This window comes from Penicillium bovifimosum (genome assembly GCF_028826915.1).
Source record: "Penicillium bovifimosum strain IBT 22155 chromosome Unknown utg000005l_segment0_segment0, whole genome shotgun sequence".
In the NCBI taxonomy this organism is placed as follows: Eukaryota; Fungi; Ascomycota; class Eurotiomycetes; order Eurotiales; family Aspergillaceae; genus Penicillium; species Penicillium bovifimosum.
The window spans coordinates 6,212,097-6,229,913 of NW_026622714.1; the positions used below are offsets into that span (position 1 = coordinate 6,212,097).

The 17,817-nt window shown below is 51.3% G+C and overlaps 9 protein-coding genes across 9 annotated transcripts; 5 read left to right on the forward strand and 4 right to left on the reverse strand.

Annotated features, from left to right (window-relative positions):
* Positions 1 to 818: 818 nt before the first annotated feature.
* N7515_007583 (glycoside hydrolase family 76 protein) lies at positions 819 to 2,364 on the forward strand (the record flags this gene model as incomplete). Its single annotated transcript, XM_056668327.1, has 3 exons — positions 819 to 939; positions 1,000 to 1,443; positions 1,514 to 2,364. 3 exons carry the CDS (start codon positions 819 to 821, stop codon positions 2,362 to 2,364), a joined length of 1,416 nt encoding a protein of 471 aa, XP_056521923.1.
* A 283-nt stretch (positions 2,365 to 2,647) lies between these two features.
* On the reverse strand, positions 2,648 to 5,026 carry xlnD (beta-xylosidase XylA; the record flags this gene model as incomplete). The annotated part of the gene is made up of 1 exon (XM_056668328.1): positions 2,648 to 5,026. One exon carries the CDS (start codon positions 5,024 to 5,026, stop codon positions 2,648 to 2,650), a length of 2,379 nt encoding a protein of 792 aa, XP_056521924.1.
* An 887-nt stretch (positions 5,027 to 5,913) lies between these two features.
* Positions 5,914 to 8,364, reverse strand: N7515_007585 (putative ATP-dependent RNA helicase DBP6; the record flags this gene model as incomplete). The annotated part of the gene is made up of 1 exon (XM_056668329.1): positions 5,914 to 8,364. One exon carries the CDS (start codon positions 8,362 to 8,364, stop codon positions 5,914 to 5,916), a length of 2,451 nt encoding a protein of 816 aa, XP_056521925.1.
* Positions 8,365 to 8,664: 300 nt separating this feature from the next.
* Positions 8,665 to 10,331, forward strand: N7515_007586 (phosphatidylinositol N-acetylglucosaminyltransferase subunit A/GPI3; the record flags this gene model as incomplete). Its single annotated transcript, XM_056668330.1, has 5 exons — positions 8,665 to 8,681; positions 8,738 to 8,769; positions 8,821 to 8,855; positions 8,908 to 9,296; positions 9,344 to 10,331. 5 exons carry the CDS (start codon positions 8,665 to 8,667, stop codon positions 10,329 to 10,331), a joined length of 1,461 nt encoding a protein of 486 aa, XP_056521926.1.
* A 394-nt stretch (positions 10,332 to 10,725) lies between these two features.
* On the reverse strand, positions 10,726 to 11,544 carry N7515_007587 (ADP-ribosylation factor family protein; the record flags this gene model as incomplete). Its single annotated transcript, XM_056668331.1, has 2 exons — positions 10,726 to 11,438; positions 11,496 to 11,544. 2 exons carry the CDS (start codon positions 11,542 to 11,544, stop codon positions 10,726 to 10,728), a joined length of 762 nt encoding a protein of 253 aa, XP_056521927.1.
* A 654-nt stretch (positions 11,545 to 12,198) lies between these two features.
* Positions 12,199 to 13,926, forward strand: N7515_007588 (uncharacterized protein; the record flags this gene model as incomplete). Its single annotated transcript, XM_056668332.1, has 2 exons — positions 12,199 to 12,223; positions 12,353 to 13,926. 2 exons carry the CDS (start codon positions 12,199 to 12,201, stop codon positions 13,924 to 13,926), a joined length of 1,599 nt encoding a protein of 532 aa, XP_056521928.1.
* A 357-nt stretch (positions 13,927 to 14,283) lies between these two features.
* Positions 14,284 to 15,144, forward strand: N7515_007589 (putative urea hydro-lyase/cyanamide hydratase; the record flags this gene model as incomplete). Its single annotated transcript, XM_056668333.1, has 2 exons — positions 14,284 to 14,812; positions 14,936 to 15,144. The coding sequence occupies 2 exons, from the start codon at positions 14,284 to 14,286 to the stop codon at positions 15,142 to 15,144; spliced, it is 738 nt and encodes a 245-aa protein (XP_056521929.1).
* A 464-nt stretch (positions 15,145 to 15,608) lies between these two features.
* N7515_007590 (chitin deacetylase CDA4) lies at positions 15,609 to 16,331 on the forward strand (the record flags this gene model as incomplete). Its single annotated transcript, XM_056668334.1, has 1 exon — positions 15,609 to 16,331. The coding sequence occupies one exon, from the start codon at positions 15,609 to 15,611 to the stop codon at positions 16,329 to 16,331; it is 723 nt and encodes a 240-aa protein (XP_056521930.1).
* An 89-nt stretch (positions 16,332 to 16,420) lies between these two features.
* Positions 16,421 to 17,578, reverse strand: N7515_007591 (mRNA splicing protein PRP18; the record flags this gene model as incomplete). The annotated part of the gene is made up of 2 exons (XM_056668335.1): positions 16,421 to 16,613; positions 16,668 to 17,578. The coding sequence occupies 2 exons, from the start codon at positions 17,576 to 17,578 to the stop codon at positions 16,421 to 16,423; spliced, it is 1,104 nt and encodes a 367-aa protein (XP_056521931.1).
* Between the last annotated feature and the right edge of the window lie 239 nt (positions 17,579 to 17,817).

Consider the following 17,817-nt stretch of genomic DNA (forward strand, 5'->3'; position numbering starts at 1 on the left):
TCGTCCACCAACATCGACATCAACATCAACATCAGCACTCGTGTTTGGCGTTTCACTTGCAATAGCTGCTCAGCCTACCTGAACCTCCAAGGCCTCAGGGGCCCCTCAAGCCAAGGGAGAATCTCTTGAATTTGGCTAGCCAAGATGGGCTGAGCAGGTCTAGTCTGGGCGCCAAGACGACGCTTTGCGATGTCATTGTTTCGTGGGCTTTGATTGTTCGACACTTGTTTCAGCAGGGCCAAGGAGATCGCGGAGATCCGATCGTCAGCGTCAGATCTTCCTGAAACAGCAGCAGATGGTGGATGTCATCCGTATCTGCCGCGCCTGGAGTAGCCTCGTTGAGCTCAAATTCGCGCCCAATACCCCCTCGCCAAGCAGCCAGATCGAAGTTATTCGCAGCCTCGCAGGCAGCCTAATTTTGGCAGACTTGGCGCTCGGTAAGGGGGGTAGAAGACAGGCAATGAGATCAGCATCGCACACCCCTGACACTGTGATGGCCTTCCGCCTGGTCCCGATTCTTTGGCGGGATTCCAGTCATTCGACACAGTAGGTCTTGGGTCCTCTTGGATGCCTTTTGGGTATAATTAACTCTCTAACTGCCAAGGTGCTATGGATCTCATATCTCTTTCATGGGAAATTCCTCTCCCGATTTACTTTACTCCTATTTCTCAAATAATTCCTCAATGCTTTATCCACTTCATTCTGTCTTCTTCCCTGCATGCTATCGTTTACCCTTTTGGACATACCATATGCATCAAACATCAAAACAGGTCACTTTGACTTGACGTCGCCAAAGCTCTTGCCTCTAACATTCACTCATGTTGCCTACCTGCTCTCGGTTGGTTCATTCCAAGTCATGGGTTCTCCTCTCAGCAATTATTGCACTCCTGGTGCCGCACACCACCGCGGCAGGCATTTACGTTGACTTTGAGAACCCTGGTATGTGCCAACGATTCATCTCAAGTAAATCAATATGCATGTTCTAACACTGACAGCTAGAGTCGATTAAGTCTGCTGCCAGCACGGTTGCGTATGATCTTGTTAGCTTCTACTCGGGCAATAATTCCGGCGACACACCGGGAAACCTACCTGAGCCCTACTACTGGTGGGAGGCAGGCGCCTTCTTTGGTGCTCTGGTCAACTACTGGTCCTATACTGGAGATGACTCCTACAACGATATCACCAGACAGGCATTAATCCATCAGGCAGGGGCTAAAGGCGACTTTATGCCCGCTAACCAGACATACACAGAGGGCAACGATGATCAATGTTTCTGGGCCCTCAGTGTTATGATTGCCGCTGAGCGAAACTTCCCCAGTCCCCCAGACGACGTTCCGGATTGGCTCGCCATGGTACAGGGCGTTTTCAATCAACAGGCTCATCGATGGCATAATGCGACTTGTGGTGGTGGTCTCAAATGGCAGATCTATCATTGGAATGCTGGTATGTGTGGGGAGTTGTAAGGTGTTCTGGTCTATGGGCATATGACTGATTGTGCCGTGTCATATCACAGGGTTCCTCTATAAGAACAGCATTGCCAACGGGTGCTTTTTCGATATCTCATCGAGACTAGCGCGATACACTGGAAACAAGACATATGCAGAATGGGCTACCAAAACGTGGAATTGGTCTAAGGCCATTGGTCTATTGGGCCCAAATTACGAAGTCTTCGATGGCACGACCGAGGTAGACAACTGCTCAAGTCATGATCATAACCGATGGTCATATAATGCTGGAGTCTGGCTTCACGGCGCCTCGGTTATGTATAACTGGACCGCTGAGACTTCGGAAGTCTCTTTGGATTCGTCCTCGGTCTGGCAAAATCGCACGGATGGCCTTCTCAGGGCCAGTAATCACTTCTTCTCCAAGGCGAACATCATGCAGGAGCCACTTTGCGAGTTCACTGGCAGCTGCAACACCGATCAATTGAGCTTCAAAGCATATCTGAGTAGATGGCTTGCGGAAGTGACACAATACGCCCCTTACACCTATGACACAATAATATCAAACAAGCTGCGCCCAACGGCGGAGGCCGCGGTGGCACAGTGTCAGGGTGGTGAGACAGGCACCTTCTGTGGATTCAAATGGAGCTCTGGGAAATATGATGGTAACGTCGGGGTGGGAGAGCAGATGGGCGTCTTGGAACTGCTTACAGGGCTACTGGTTGCTGATGTTAGCGCTCCCTTGACTGCTGCCACCGGTGGAAACAGTGAGGGGAACAGTGCTGCAGGAACTGGTGATGACGAGCCGGACACCGAATTGCCAACCATACATATCGATAACGGGGATAGAGCTGGTGCGGCCATCCTAACTATACTTCTTGTTTCCCTTATCGCCGGGGCGGTCTATGTGATGTTGTCTTGATCGGGCTCCTCTTGTAATATTCAATGTTCACCTACCTCCAGAAAATTTCACTTGGATCTATTGTCTTCAAGGTAGTATACCACCTGAGCATCTTCAGTTCGAAGGCATACCTACTCCTCTCGGGCAATTCATTTATTTACAGAAAGTGCTTAGGTTAATGGGAGCAGTAGATTTGGAATTGGACAGAAGAGATATATTGAATGATTGTTCTATCTAACTAGTACATGATTGAGACTCAGACAACATCTAGTTACCTCGAATCCGAATCCAAGAAGTGAAAGAATTAAGAAGGAAGGATAAGCTGCTCCTCCTTGGGCCAGAGGGCAATAGTGGTAGCGTCGCCGGTCAAAGTGAACGACAGAACAGCATCCCGCTCATTGTTCAGGGCAAGCTCGTACTTGCCAGGGTAGACAACGCGGTTGCCATCCTCATCAGTGCGAGCCAGGTTGTCCAAGGAGATGGGCATGGTCATGGTCCGGGTGGAGTGGGGCTCAACAGCACCGAGGCGATCGAAGTTGACCAGCCACTTGTTGGGGTGAGGGCTGGGTCCGGCCTTGGTGTTGACAAAGGCCATGGCAGTGTAGTCAGATGTGACCTTGCCGGTGTTCTTGACATCAACGGTGTAGTTCATGAAAGGCATCAGCTCACCGGCGTTGTATCCAGTGTGCGAGCGGGAGAGAAGCTCTCCAATGTCGTAGGATGCCTTCTTGTGGCCGTGAGAGGCAGCGAGAGATGCCTTGAAGGTAGTGTAGAACAGACCGTGGCCGAACTCGTACACTGGCTTGCCGGTGTACCACATGTAGGTCTGGCCAGGGTTGCTGCCATTGGGACGCAGGCTCATGTCAGTCACAGGGAATTGCTGAGCATACTCGGCAGGGTATTGGGTGGTAGTCAGACGGCCAGCAGGGGCACGCTTTCCGGTGAGGATATCCAGAATGGCAAGACCGCCGGACTGTCCAGGGTAACCACCCCAGACGATGGAGTTGACCTTCTTGCTGTGCTTGAGCGACGAGGAGTCGACTTGGCCACCACCCATCTGCAGAACGACCAAGGGCTTGCCGAGCTTGCTCAGTTCCTCGATCAGCTGAAGCTGGTTGCCGGGCCAGTTGATCTCTTCGCGGTCCATGCCTTCTTCCTCGATGGTGTTGTCAATACCACCGGCAAAGACGATGACATCGGATTTCTTGGCAGCCTTGATGGCAGCTTCGAAACCAGCGGTAGAGTCCGAGGAGATGTTGGTGCCGAAAGCGTAGTTGACATCAAGATCCGAATCCTGGAAGGCAGCAAGCGGGCTGATGAGGTAGGGGGCGGTGCTGAAGTAGTTGCCCTGCATGGCAGTGGTGGCGTTTGCCCAGGGTCCGATCAATGCAACACTCTTGGTCTTCTTTGACAGGGGCAGGGTGCCGTCGTTCTTGAGGAGAACAATGCCTTCCACGGCAGCTTCGTGCGCGATGTTCCAAGCATCAGTCTCAACAACGTCGGACCAATCAATGTCACGGTAGACGCTGCTGTTGCCATCGAAGTATCCCAAGCTGACAAGGTTGGAGTAGAAACGAGTGACTGCACGCTCAATTTCACCGCGGGAAATTTCGTTCTGGGTAATTGACTGGTTCAGGTAGAGCTGGTAGGTTGCACCACAATCGATGTCGGTTCCAGCCCGGATGCTCTTGGCAGCTGCGAGGGAGGGAGTGGAGGCATACTCATGGGGGTTGAAAACATTGTACGCAGCGTCGCAATCAGAAGAAACATAGCCATCCTGGACAAAGTCCCAGGTGTCGCGGAGCAAAGTCTGGAGCAGGAAAGTGTTTGCCGATGAGGGAACGCCGTTGACGGCGTTGTACGAGGACATCACACTGTGAACTCTGGCATCTCTCACAGCAGTCACAAACATGGGGGTGAAGTAGCTGGCGAGATCGTAGGAACTGATGGTCAGATCGTTGCCCAGTCTTGAGTGGTTGCGCCAGTTCTCGATGTCATAGCCAGCGTAGTGCTTTGCCGTCGCAGCGATCTTCAGGTGCTCGGGGTCGACGCCACCCTGAATGCCGGTGATGTACTCGTATCCGTAGATTGAGCAAAGGTAAGGATCCTCGCCCGGAGTTTCCTGTCCACGGCCCCAGACGGGGTGGCGGAAGGCATTGATGTTGGGAGAGTAGACATCGAGGCCGAAACGACCACCGTTGTTGAGTGCTCTGGCCTGAGTCGAAATGATGCCAGCGATTTGGTTGACCAGGGTGCGGTTCAGAGCAGCCATGGTCAGGATGGGAGACGGGAAGGAGGTTGTCCAGCTGTAGTCTCCCTCCTCGGTAAGATTGGCTCGTGCCACTCCATGGAGAGATTCACTCCAAACCTGGTAGGGAGGAAGGCCAAGTCGAGGGATGGCGGGCATTTGGTTGCCGGTGCTGTTCACTAGCTCTTCGAAGGTGAACATGGAGATCAGAGCGGCGGCTCTGTCGTGGGGTCTCGCAGTGGTGTCACAGACGATGGTTTCGCTGAGCGGACCAGTGGCGCAGTCGGGGAAGGCGTAATCAATTTTGGCCATAGTGTCGGGGTAGAGATCAGGGTTGCCCTGAGTGTTGTAGTCCACATAGCTTTGGTTGTTTTGCGCCAACGCCGTTGGCGCAAGAGCTGCCAGCACGGCGAGCAATGCGGGAGTGACAGCCATTGTAAAGGGCACTCTCTGAAGGGATGAATGTCTGGGAATCTTTCTGCTCACGACAAAGGCATCAATTTATATTCCAAGCCAAAGGAGAGCTTCCCCACACAACTGAGCCAAGTTAGGAAATCTCTCAGTCGATCTCAATCATCTCACAGGGGGGTTTTCCCGGAATTGTCAAACGTCTGATGCGAATAATTAGCCTGAACATTTTACCGGATCCTGATGCCGGTAATAGCGTTGGCTGTCATGGCTCATGATGCAAGCGTAGGTATTGTCTCGATACTGTCATAGTAGCTGTAGCTATCGATGACAGGGGCCTTTTTAAGATTCGATGCGGCATCCATATTGTCAGCAGAGGGAAGCAATGTCTTCGCAATTAACAGAGCATGGATGCTAGACGTCTAAGAGATGAAGTCACGATGAGCCTTGCTCAGAATAAGCTATTCAAGCTATCCAACCCCTGGCAAGCCATGCACGCCATTCAAGCCATCCGCGGAAGAATGAAAACAAGCAATTTGCGAACCAATTCAGCCTAAAGTTACCCCGGTAGGTACCCCGGTCTATTGGAGTCTCGGGAATTAATAATCCCGCCCCCATGGGGTCCGAGACCTAAATCCCCGCAAAGCCCGGGTTGCGCTCCCGGGTAATGAGCTCGAGCCTCGCGTACGAACCTCGCGCCCATCCGGCAAAGATCTTCCGAAATCCGAACTTTGCCGTTCGCGTGCATCGGGCGTAATCGGATGGGGGAAAGATCTTCCGAAGCTTCGTCGCTTTGATTTTATGATGAAGGAAACTTTGGAGACTCTAAGATTTTGTCAATTATGATAAATACAATCGCTATGAATGCAAACACGTAGCATCTCATAAATACATTGAATCGCTTCCATATTCTTCTACCCGCGCTTGACTTCTTGCTCGAGCTTATCCAAAGCCTTTGCGTACTTGGACTTGAGTGAGTCCAGTGCATCAGCCTTGATCTGAACGCGGTCAATGTTGGAAGTACGTGTAATCCGGCCATCTACACTAGCTGCGATCTCGTTGGCGAACCAGCGGCCTTCACGGTGAGCGACGAGAGTCCATGCAGAACCTTGGCGGCCAGCTCGAGCTGTACGTCCAACTCGGTGGACGTAAGTAGTGATGCTGCTCGGAACATCGTAGTTGATAACATGGGTCAAAGACGGAAGATCGAGACCACGAGAGGCGCGATCGGTAGCCACGATCACTGAGATGCGGCCTTGTCGGAAGGCAGTCAGTGTTTTACGAGAGGCGGACGACTTGTTGGATTTGATAATAGTCCCAATGCGCTTGGCCAGTGGGGGATGCAGGAGAGAGATGAGACGTGAAAGTCGAGAGGCCGACTCAGATGATTTGGCGAAGATGAGAACTGTCTTACGCGATGGCTCAGGGACGAGATCCATGGCGTCTGATTCTGAGTCAGACGAGTCCGAAGAACTGGAGGAATCGGCAGACGAGTCGGAGTCAGAGTCGGAGTCCGAATCCTCCGAGTCTGACCCAGAAGATGACGTGTCGTCATCAGACTCATCAGAACTGGAATCATCATCAGAGCTAGTGTCATCGTCGCTGCTGGAGGTGTCAGGGTCGGATGAATCAGACACATGAAGAGCGCGGTCTCCACTGATCTCGATGTGAGACAAAAGAAGACGCAATAGATAGAGCGGCTTGAGGGATCCATCGCCAACTTGCACAATGTGCTCGGAGAGCGTTGGAGGCAGGGCAAAGTGAGCATCTGGATGAATAGCATAAGGATCTTCTTGATCAACAGTTTCCTCAGACCCGATGATGACCATCTTAGGGTTGGCAAGACGCAAAGAATTGAGCTTGGAGATGTCACGGGTCATTGTTGCACTCAGAACCACCTTTCTAGGAGGCTGTGCATCGATCGCAAGGCCAAGTTCGGACAGAAGCTTGCCACCAGGCCCAAAGGTCTCAGGGGCCTGTCGACTGTTCAGCGAGTTCATAACGACATCTACCCACTCCTGGAAACTTTCGTTCAGGAGACGATCGGCTTCATCAATCACAAGCCATTCGAGATATTTCAGGGTGAATCCCTTGGTGTAGCGAATGTGGTCCACCAGGCGACCAGGAGTGCAAATGAGGATGTCGATGTTAGGCTCGCACTGCTGGATATGACCAGGAAGAGAGTCAGTAGAGCCAACTGCCACGCTGACACAATCTTCCAGGCTCAAATTCATCCAGTCGTTTCCTTTCAGTCCATCGTGTTGTTGTTTCCGAATAGCTGGGTTGTAGACTTGGTCCACACGCATCAATAGTTTCTGCTCGTCTTTAATAGCCACATTACCGACCGCACTCCCGATATGAAGTTTGGATCCAGAAGCACATAGTTCACAGGTCTCGCGGGCTTGCTTCACGAGCTCTCGGGTAGGGACTACAATCAACCCCCTCAGCCTAGAGGCAGGTCTCGGCGGCAAAGCAGTGACTAGTGGGAGAACATAGGAAAGTGTTTTTCCTGATCCAGTCGCGGCAGAGATACAGAGATCTCCGGGGTGGTTCTGCGCGCCTTGCAGTAGGAGGGGAATGACAGCTGACTGGACAGCAAAAGCTTCGTCGTAATTATGTTGTTCGAGGATCTTAAGTAAGTCCGGCTTGATTCCAAGCTCTGAGAACTTCTGCGTGTCTTGGGCTGATTTGCGCAACGGGTTGGCCAGCCAGGCGGGTAGAGATGAATATGTTGGGAGTTGCTCTAGCTCGGGCGGATTTTCGGGCTGAGGCAGTCGTTCAAGACCCTGTGCATAGACAGCCTCGACCGCAGGGACTTCATCTTGAACAGCTTCGGGTTCAGCCTTCTTGGCTTTAGCGCTGGAGACCGTCTTGGTGCGCTCAAATTTCGACAGAATGCCCGCATGCTTGTTCTTTGGTTTGCGCTGTTCGGCTTCGGGCGCCTCGACCACCTCATCGCCCATTCCTCCGGTCACAGACGCAGCCGCATCATCCGAGATATTATCGTTTCCTGTGCTCTTTCGTTTGCTCTTCGTTGTTTTCTTCGTTGTTTCACCGAGGCGGTTACGTGAGTCTGCAACAGCCGTTTTGCTGCGGTCTGACGAGAGAGAACCTTCTTCCCGGGACGCCTCCGGAGAAGTATCTCCTTGGAGCGCATCCTTGAGACGCTTGTGTGTTTTGGCGCTGCCGACAGCGGGGGCCTCTCTGATCGGCAAGCTTTCGCGTTTCTTGGGCTTCTTCGTCGGCGTGGGCGTTGCGGCAGGCTGGGAGCCATGGTGATCTCTCTTGCGCTTGTGAGATGTAACAGATTTAGGAGTCACATCCGCCTTCTTTGCGGACTCAAGTCCTGAATTTTTGTCGACCATTTCCGCGGAATTCTATGAATGTCGAGGTTGTCACGGGATACCTCGTGGGGATCAAATTCCTTCTCTCTGAATCTTTTATGCCGGCAGTAATCAAAATAGTGTCACCGTTATCATCACCGCCCAGATCTTAACGGGGGAGCTTCCAGGCCCACATGTTTATGGATGTCCTCAGAGCATTCGTGTTTCTTGGCTTAAATGGACTGGTGTTCTGAACAGCAGATCTGTTAGCCATGGAAAAGATCTTGACACGAAGTGCAAATCTGACATCTCGGAGTCCTCATCCCGAGAATCGTAGCCACGATGCCGTATAACATCGCGTCAGTATTGCCCAATCTCCTGGCTGTCGCTGCTTGCTAACATTGCATTCCTATAGAATGGTCAGTGACTTCTTTTTCCCCCAGTCAGGTACGCATTGCCTTCTCTCTCATATCTTCTCGCAGTTACTGATCTGTTTAGGTGGAATCGAAAGTCACATATACCAATTGTCGTCCGTAAGCAACCCGGTCCATTGCTCGGCCTACGCTCGTCCTAATCACTTCTCAGAAACTCATTGATCGGGGTCACAAAGTTATCGTAATTACCCACGCATACAAAGGGCGCACTGGTGTCCGTTACCTCACCAATGGACTGAAGATCTATCACGTTCCCTTCTTTGTCATTTACCGCGAAACGACATTTCCCACCGTGTTCTCCTTCTTTCCCATATTCCGCAATATCGTCATTCGCGAGGGGATTGAGATTGTTCATGGCCATGCCAGTCTCAGCAGCTTCTGCGGAGAAGCTATTCTGCATGCGCGTACTATGGGTCTGCGGACCGTCTTCACGGACCACTCTCTCTTCGGATTCGCGGACGCAGCATCCATTCTCACAAACAAGTTACTGAAATTTACTTTGAGCGATGTTGACCATGCCATCTGTGTTAGTCACACTTGGTATGTCTCCTACAGATGCCCCTTTGGACTTCACTAACAGCCTGTAGCAAGGAAAACACGGTCCTTCGAGCTTCACTCGATCCGTTGATGGTGTCGGTCATCCCGAATGCTGTGGTAGCGGAGAACTTTTGTCCCCTATCTCACACTACTCGTGCACCGGACCAGCCCCTTGGCTCACCCCACGATGCTCCAATGTCACCGAGACAAATCGGCCCCGACGATCCGATAACAATTGTGGTCATTTCCCGGCTGTTCTATAATAAGGGTACAGATCTTCTGATCGCAGCCATCCCGCGGATTCTTGCCTCCAATCCCAACACTCGTTTCATCATTGCAGGGTCAGGACCCAAAGCAATTGACCTGGAGCAGATGCTGGAACGCAACGTGCTTCAGGATAAAGTGGAGCTTTTAGGCTCAGTCCGGCACGAAGAGGTCCGCGATGTGATGGTACGGGGTGATATTTACCTCCATCCTAGCTTGACAGAAGCATTCGGAACGGTCATTGTTGAAGCTGCGAGCTGCGGTCTTTATGTGGTCTGTACTCGGGTTGGGGGCATTCCCGAGGTGCTACCCCAGCACATGACTACATTTGCCAAACCGGAAGAAGACGATATTGTACTTGCAACCAGTAAAGCGATTGCTGCTTTGCGCTCGAACAAGGTTCGAACGGACCGATTCCATGACCAGGTCAAAATGATGTATTCATGGCGAGATGTGGCCGCGCGCACTGAGCGCGTCTACGAAGGTATCACAGGCGATATTAGTCCTGAAGAGTTCTATGGATACTACCCAGGTCAAGGCTGGGAGGCCAGCGGGGATCGAGTTCGCAGCTTTGCACTCATTGATCGTTTGAAGCGCTACTACGGTTGTGGTGTCTGGGCAGGAAAGTTATTCTGCCTCTGTGTCGTAATAGACTTCCTGATCTATGTCTTCCTCGAGATGTGGTTCCCCCGAGCCAACATTGACATCGCACGAAGCTGGCCAAAGAAGCAACCGGCCAGTAATTCTCGTGACGCTACGAAAAGTTTCCGTTAGGAAAGGAATCTCAATGGAGAGACCACTGGTCTGTCTCTACCGCCCTACTTCCAGGCTCTTCGTGGCCCTATCTCCCAACTGCATGGCCCTTTTGTACATACCCATTCTCACCTACTATCACATATATAATGTCTACTTAGCAGCCTCGAAGACCTTGGACCAACCCAGTTGTGGTCATTGTCGGTGTGTCCAACCGCAGATAAGAAGACACAACCTAGCAATGGTCACATGTATCCAATACTAATGATCGGAATTTGAATACTTGATATAAATTAACACTAGTGGTATATTGACAAAACTCGATTATGATTAATTAACAAACGCCAGCCACCATGCATTTCGAACGATGCGCTCAACGTCATGTACAAAGAATAGTTGGCTGCCCCAACTTGTATCAACGCATCACCGGCGGACGACCCTCTTTGTTCCATTTGACACGACTTTGTACCCATTCAACGGCCGCCTGGACTCCAGACCCCAGTAGCGCGCTGACCGGCAGCACGCGGCTGTCGCGGACGCCGCTTCCTGTCTCTCCTTCAAAAACCTTGCGGACAAAGCCTTCCTTAATCCGTACCACCTCCACGCAGTCCTCTCGATCTTGCTTATTTGCCAACACCAAGATTGGAACACCAGCAACGTCTGCATTTTGTAACACGGACTCGAGGACTTGTCGGCACTCATCTAATCGGCCGAATTCGCTGCTGGCCGCATTGACTCCGACATTTTGTTCTGAAAACTCCTCTGAATTGGCGGTCCCTCGTGTGTTGTTGCGAGTGAGGCCTGCCCCAGAACCCGTACGTTGAACAAGTCGAGTGATGTCGGGGTCTTGGCCGACATCGGCACTGTCCACCACGAAGATGATCGCATGGCAGCTACTGTAATAGCTTTGCCACAGACCGCGCATGGAGATCTGGCCTCCCACATCCCAAATCTTCAAGTTCATATCATGTAAGGATATCGTTGCGACATTTTGCCCGACGGTTGGGACGGTTTTTCCCGGGTTGGGAGCTGGGGCGCCATCGGGTCGGGGTTGGTAGAGCGCCTTGATCTGGGATAGGAGGGTAGTTTTGCCAGCATTGTCTAATCCAAGCAATATTACAGAGTACTCTGCAGTGCACGTGGTTTAGTATGGGAACGTCATGCGATGCGACACAGCGATCGTACCTTCTTTGCTGGTGGCAGCTAAGTATAGCGACTTGGCCAAGTGGTACATGATCGCAGAACCCTAGGGGAACTTAAGACCAAGCGCAGTCAACGTGGTCGAAGGGGGGATCAGTCACAAACTGAAATCATGACATCGTAGCCTCATCTCTGGTACGCTTTGAAGCTCATTTGACTGGAGGTTCCAGCCTCATCCATTTCCGGAAGGTAGGGTTTAGGGCTGTATGTGAAATCTGGGGGAGATTTCGATCTGAACTGGATAGAAAAATATTTAATTTGATGTTTTCATATTACTGTGTTATATGCATACGGAGTATATGCAGAATATCCAATATCTTCTGTGTATGATGGCAATAACATAAACTGACGTGAATATGACTCCATTCCCTTCCCCGGCCATTATTTCCCTACTTCAACGAGATCAGGAGTAAGGACGGATAGGACCCCATCGACAATTTCCGGCGAATGAAGACATCCCACTCCCCCACTATTCCCGGTTTGTCAGCTTGATTATTGATCGCCGGTTTCTTCTCTCATTCACTCTCTCATCTCATAGTAAATGTCTCCATGGCCTTGTCAACTTCAGGTGAGAAGGCAGTGTGAGGACCTCGGCCTATTTCTGACCGGGGACTTCCGACTTCATCAATTATCTTGCACACCAGTATGCGCCCACGCTAGAGTGCTAGTCTGATATCCATCGTCGTCAATGGAGATTGATACTGTTATCGTCGGTATGTCTCCGCCTGTTTGCGAGGTTCATCGGGGCTCATCGGGGCTCTTCTTACCTTACTGAAGCCCCGCTTTGGGCCCCGCGGCATGAGTGCTTGTGAAGCAGGAGCTAATTGAACTTGCTCCTTCAGGCAATGGGCCGTCGGCCATGATTCTGTCATACATTCTTCATGGCCATATCCCTGTATACTCATCGGACCCTCCGCATCCCGATCATTTACTGGATGCTAAGTTGAAGGCTGCACCGGATCTTCTGAACGCCGATGTGGATGCTCTGACAGCACACTTTGATGCTTCACGTTTGTCATACTCGACGCAGGCCCTTCCAGTGAATGTTTTGTTGGACACACTTGTACGTCCAAGTGTTGATGTGGATGAGCCGGGCAGCATCTCCAACGTCGATTGGCGCTTTCAGCCGGAGAAGGCCGTTCCACATCTTGTTTTTGGCAAGCCCGCGAAACCCGGAGGCCAATGGACCGAAGACCCATTGGGCGCCAGCTGGGATATCCAGACATTGAGTTATGCGGCAATGTTGTCCTTGCCCGGGTACTCCTTTGCCGACCACCACAGAAAGACCACGGGCAAGGAGTTACCGTCATACACGAGACCTACACGGCGCGAGATCGCCCATTACTTTTCCGCTTACCCCCAGGCTGTTCGTATTGATGATTCATTTCGGTGCGGGGTAGAATTGAACGGCATCACCCGTACTGCTGATGGATTTTATATTCGTTCGCAAGATCTCCACTGCAGACGTCTAGTTCTGGCAAGTGGGATTTTTTCCGAGACTCTTCCACCGGAGCCGGTACTCCGCCCATTACTTCAGACCACATCCACACCTACTGTTCCGCTACTCGTTGTTGGATCCGGCTTCACTGCAGCCGATTCCATTATTTCCGCCTCCCCTGACCAACAGATTTTGCATGTCTACAAGTGGTCACCGAATGATCGCCCCTCCCCTCTCCGGGCTTGCCATCAGCAAGCATATCCGGAGTATGCTGGTGTCTACCGTCTTATGAAACGAGCTGCCCTCCAGGCCGAAGCTGCAAGTAAGAATCAGCGACCGAAATACCGACGCGCCACTTCCACACCATTCCTCGAAGGCCGAAATTGGGAAGAGCTCTACGAAGGTCTCCCGAATGTTGAGATCACTGGGGTGGAGATTCTGGGCGACCTGGCAGAGGTGACTTTTCGCCGTCAGGATGGGACGTTGTTCTCTCGACCTGTGCGTGGTCTCGTCTATGCTGCCGGTCGCCGAGGCACGCTCGATTACCTTGATTCCGAGCTCCGCTGTGAAGTGTTGGGGCAGGACAACGAGAAGGATCTAGCGATTACCGGCCAGACTCTCCGTGCGAAAGCAATCGAGGATCTCGAGGTTGCTCCCGGAGTCTACATCATCGGTAGTTTGACGGGAGACTCCCTGGTCAGGTTCTCCTACGGCGGTTGCGTCTACACCGCTGGACATTTGATCAACGGCGAGCGGGACAATCGGAGTGTCTGCAGCAGTCTTGTGTCATCTGCCAAACTGCATGGCTCGTCACTTACGGTGATGAACGGAATGGATGGCCACCTTGTCTATCCGAATGGCGATGCATCAGACCTGACCCGCGAGGATACTTTCAGCAAAATGTCCACTGTCACAGATCGACCTGCTGTCCGTTGGTGGAAGACCTTCTCCCGCATGTGGAATGACTTCCTACGATGAGCCCTATGATCTATTGGATCATGGATGTATACCACGAACCCAATGTACAATTTTAGAAACCAATGGGCACATATCTCTAGTTACATAGTCTGGAGGAACATTCAATTAGTAATACGTCAATGTAATGAGTTAGTTACTAGGTCAGGTATCTCCGCGGTAGGATGTGGTGCCCCGTGACTTCGGTCATGTTCCGTCCCATGGACTGACTCATGGTTACATCTTCGACACGACTCCGCGGGAGCTTATTGATGCGCTTACCAATTGATTTCTAACACTTCTCGGCCTAGATTCAGCTCAGCTTCTATTAAACGAGAAATTCAGGAGAATGTAACTAGCCTCGTGCATCTATCATCGAACATGTCTTCATCCGACCCCATCACGGATTACGGCTTTACGGCCGTCCCCTCCTCATCCGCTACTCTTGCAGCGGATGCCCCAGCAACACCTGCCCCCTTCCTTGCGGTCACTGAGCTTCCAATCCCTACCACACCTCTTGCTCGGCGTATCAATGAATATGCGAAATCGTGTCTTCCTGAGCCCACTTACAATCACTCTCTTCGGGTCTATCACTTCGGTCTCGCGATCAAACGGTACAGGTTTCCTGAATGGACCTTGACGGATGAAACCTACTTCCTTGCCTGTTTGCTCCATGATATTGGAACAACCAGTGAGCATCTGAGAGCCACAAAGTTGAGCTTTGAGTTCTTTGGTGGCTTGAAAACACTGGAAGTTCTGCAGCACTCGTCTTCTGCTGAAGGCTCGGATGCCGTCGCACCCAAAGACCAAGCAGAGGGCGTGGCAGAAGCAGTGATCCGGCATCAGGACTTGTGTCAAAAGGGCAAAATCACAGCCCTTGGCCAATTGCTTCAGTTGGCAACTATCTTTGGTAAGTTCGTTCAGTTCAATCGTCTTCATACAAGCTTCCATGGATCCCAGCCAGTATAATCAATACTCCAAAAGTTGTAGTAGCTTTGACGGAAGTTCACTCAACTGAATCATTATGACACAGATAACACTGGCGCCTACGCCAATTTGGTTCATCCTTCAACCATTGAAGATGTTTCCAAGCATTTCCCTCGTCTCCAGTGGAGCAATTGCTTCGTCAGTACCATCAATGAAGAGATTCGGCTTAAGCCTTGGGCCCACTCTACCACACTCGGCGAAAAAGAGTTCCCTGAAAGGATTCTGGGGAACACTCTTATGGCGCCCTACGAATGATGAGCTTTCAGGGTCATTTTGAAAACGGGTTATGTTGTGGTTATCGTGGCTGCTATTTGTTAGGGCCTCTATGCATCAGAGCACCCGACAGCAACCAGCGAGAAATATGGCTGAGTGACAGGAACTGCGACAAAGAGAGACAGGCTAGTTCAACGAATCTCCATCCTTTCCTATGACTTCAATCGGTAGTGATATTCGAAAAGTCCGAGCATGTTCTTTACCTAACGTCGTTTGTTGATACTTCCGAGTACGTACATGCAAACAAAACATCTTTACGAACGGGAACATTTCGTTAGAATCATAATAAGGCCGTCCTCTGGTTAATATCTAGTTGAATTTATGCATATATCGTGAACTCGAATATTTCGATGTTGGGGTCAGTTGGCTGGCGCATCTCTGAACATCGATGTTCCCTCTGACAACAATCAACATATCGTCTCGTCATGGATCAAGAGAGACCAAACATGATCCGAGCCATTCTCACAACTTTCCTTCTCCTCGTACCATTCTATTGCATCTATAAGCCTCCAAGTCTACTCCTTCGCTACTGTCAACGTCGCTGGCCCGAAGTGCTCTTCCACGTGGACACGAACAAAAAGGTCGTTGCATTGACCATTGATGACGCCCCCTCCATACACACACCTGCAATTCTTCGTTGTCTACAATTACACGATGCCACTGCGACCTTCTTCTTGATAGGATCCCAGATCCCAGGTCATGAATCTATCCTGGTGGATCTGGTCCGAGCGGGCAACGAACTCGCCAACCACGCCATGTATGATGAGCCATCGCGTGCACTCACCGACGTCGTCTTGGCGGATCAGATCCGAGCAGTGCATGCCAGAGTCCAGGAAGCGTATGTTGCTGCTGGGAATCGACCACATCCGGAGAATTGGCTCTTTCGCCCTGGTTCGGGGTTCTTCAGTTCCCGGATGTCGAGTCTGGTAAAGGAGCTGGGTTATCGGTTGGTGCTCGGTGACGTGTATCCACATGATCCCCAGGTGCCCTTTTGGAGGTTGAATGCAAGTCATGTTCTGAGTATGGCCAAGCCAGGGAGTGTGATCATCTGTCATGATCGGAGAGAGTGGACGGTGCCTATGCTACAGAAGGTACTGCCGGAGCTGAGCCACAGAGGGTACCGTGTTGTTACAGTCTCCGATCTATTGAAGGAGAACGATTCGAATTGATGCAAAGGAATAGATGGATATCATAGGCGACAGAATGTACATGTCTTTGGAAACGCTATGGGTATATTTAGACAACCGTTCTCAACACATTAGCCCATGACCTGCAATTGATCCTCCGGAGGCCAGCGAACTTGCGCGAAACTCAAGCACCGCTTGATGCTCTGCAGATACTTGCGAGTAATTTCATCACTGAGAATATGCGCCTGTTGGTCACTCTGATGCAGCTTCTCTCGTGCAGATCGTTCGTGAATACCAACCATCGTCACACCAATGGGCCACGCTCTATAGACAAGTTAGCCTTCTTTCCCTCGCTCCAGACTCAGTGGATCAACGTACGCTTTACCAATGCTCACTCGTAGATAAGCATCGTTTGCATCGACATATCGCCGCTGCTGTGCCTTGTGCACGATCTCAACGATCGGTTCCAATAACCCATCCGCCAGCTCGGACTTCTCGAATAGACGGAATAACGGCTTCATGCTTTCGCGTGACTGGATCATGGCATTGAACGCTTGCCGTCCCTGGAAACTTTCCTTCACTGATATATCACGCTTTGCCAGTGCCATTTCCCATTCCGACAGAACCATGTTAAAGTAAGATGCCAACTGCCGGAAAAGGAACAGTCGGCCCTCCTGGTCTTTCGGAATCTTCGCCGGGATGATCATCTGCCCACCAGGTACGGGCTCTAAGCTGGTGGGGATAGGCCCGTCTGTGATCTTCTGTTTTGGGGCGGCAGCTCGTTGAACCAAACGCCTGTATCGTCGAAGCCGGGCTCGATAATCTTCCCCAAACAGTTTTATTGGCGCATTCATCTCCCGTAGTTTCGTGGTAAGCTCCTCCTCCTCGATGTCTTCTTCCTCGTTCTCCTCGGCTGGGGTGTCTTCCGGCAGCTCAGGTAACCCAAGCCTCCGACGTCGTTCACGTTCCTTTGCTTTCTCCTCCGCTTCTTTCTTCGCCTTGGACTCCTCGGCTAGCCTTCGCCTTTTCTCCTCGCGTTGTCGATTCCGCTCCGCTTCTTCTTCCTCGTGCTTGCGCTTATTTGCCAGGCGTTCTTCGCGCTCGCGAGCTAATCGCGCTTGTTCTTTGTTGTATGCTTCGATACGGGCGGATTCGACATCGCCTCGTCGGAGGTATTTCTTTGTTGGCGCTGCAGGAGAGCCCTTTCCGGTATCTGTGGCGGAGGAAGTAGAGGCTTCACTACCCTTGGCCTTGGAGATCTCCTTGGACATCAGCGCGGCGAAATCCATGGTCGCGAAGGGCACAGCGAGCTGCTGAATTAATGTGTAGCTAGTAAACGAAGAAAGGTAATGAGTAGAGTTGGTGTGTCAGAGCAAGATGTTGTGGAATGAAGATGGCAGAAGCAAAGAATGTTCGGGCACGTCAGAACCCGCAGCTTCGCCGCATTTGAGCTCTCTTCTAGTCAACTCCCCTCCAGCCAACATCTACCTCCATCTAACACATTATCTAAGCTTAGAATCTGCATTAA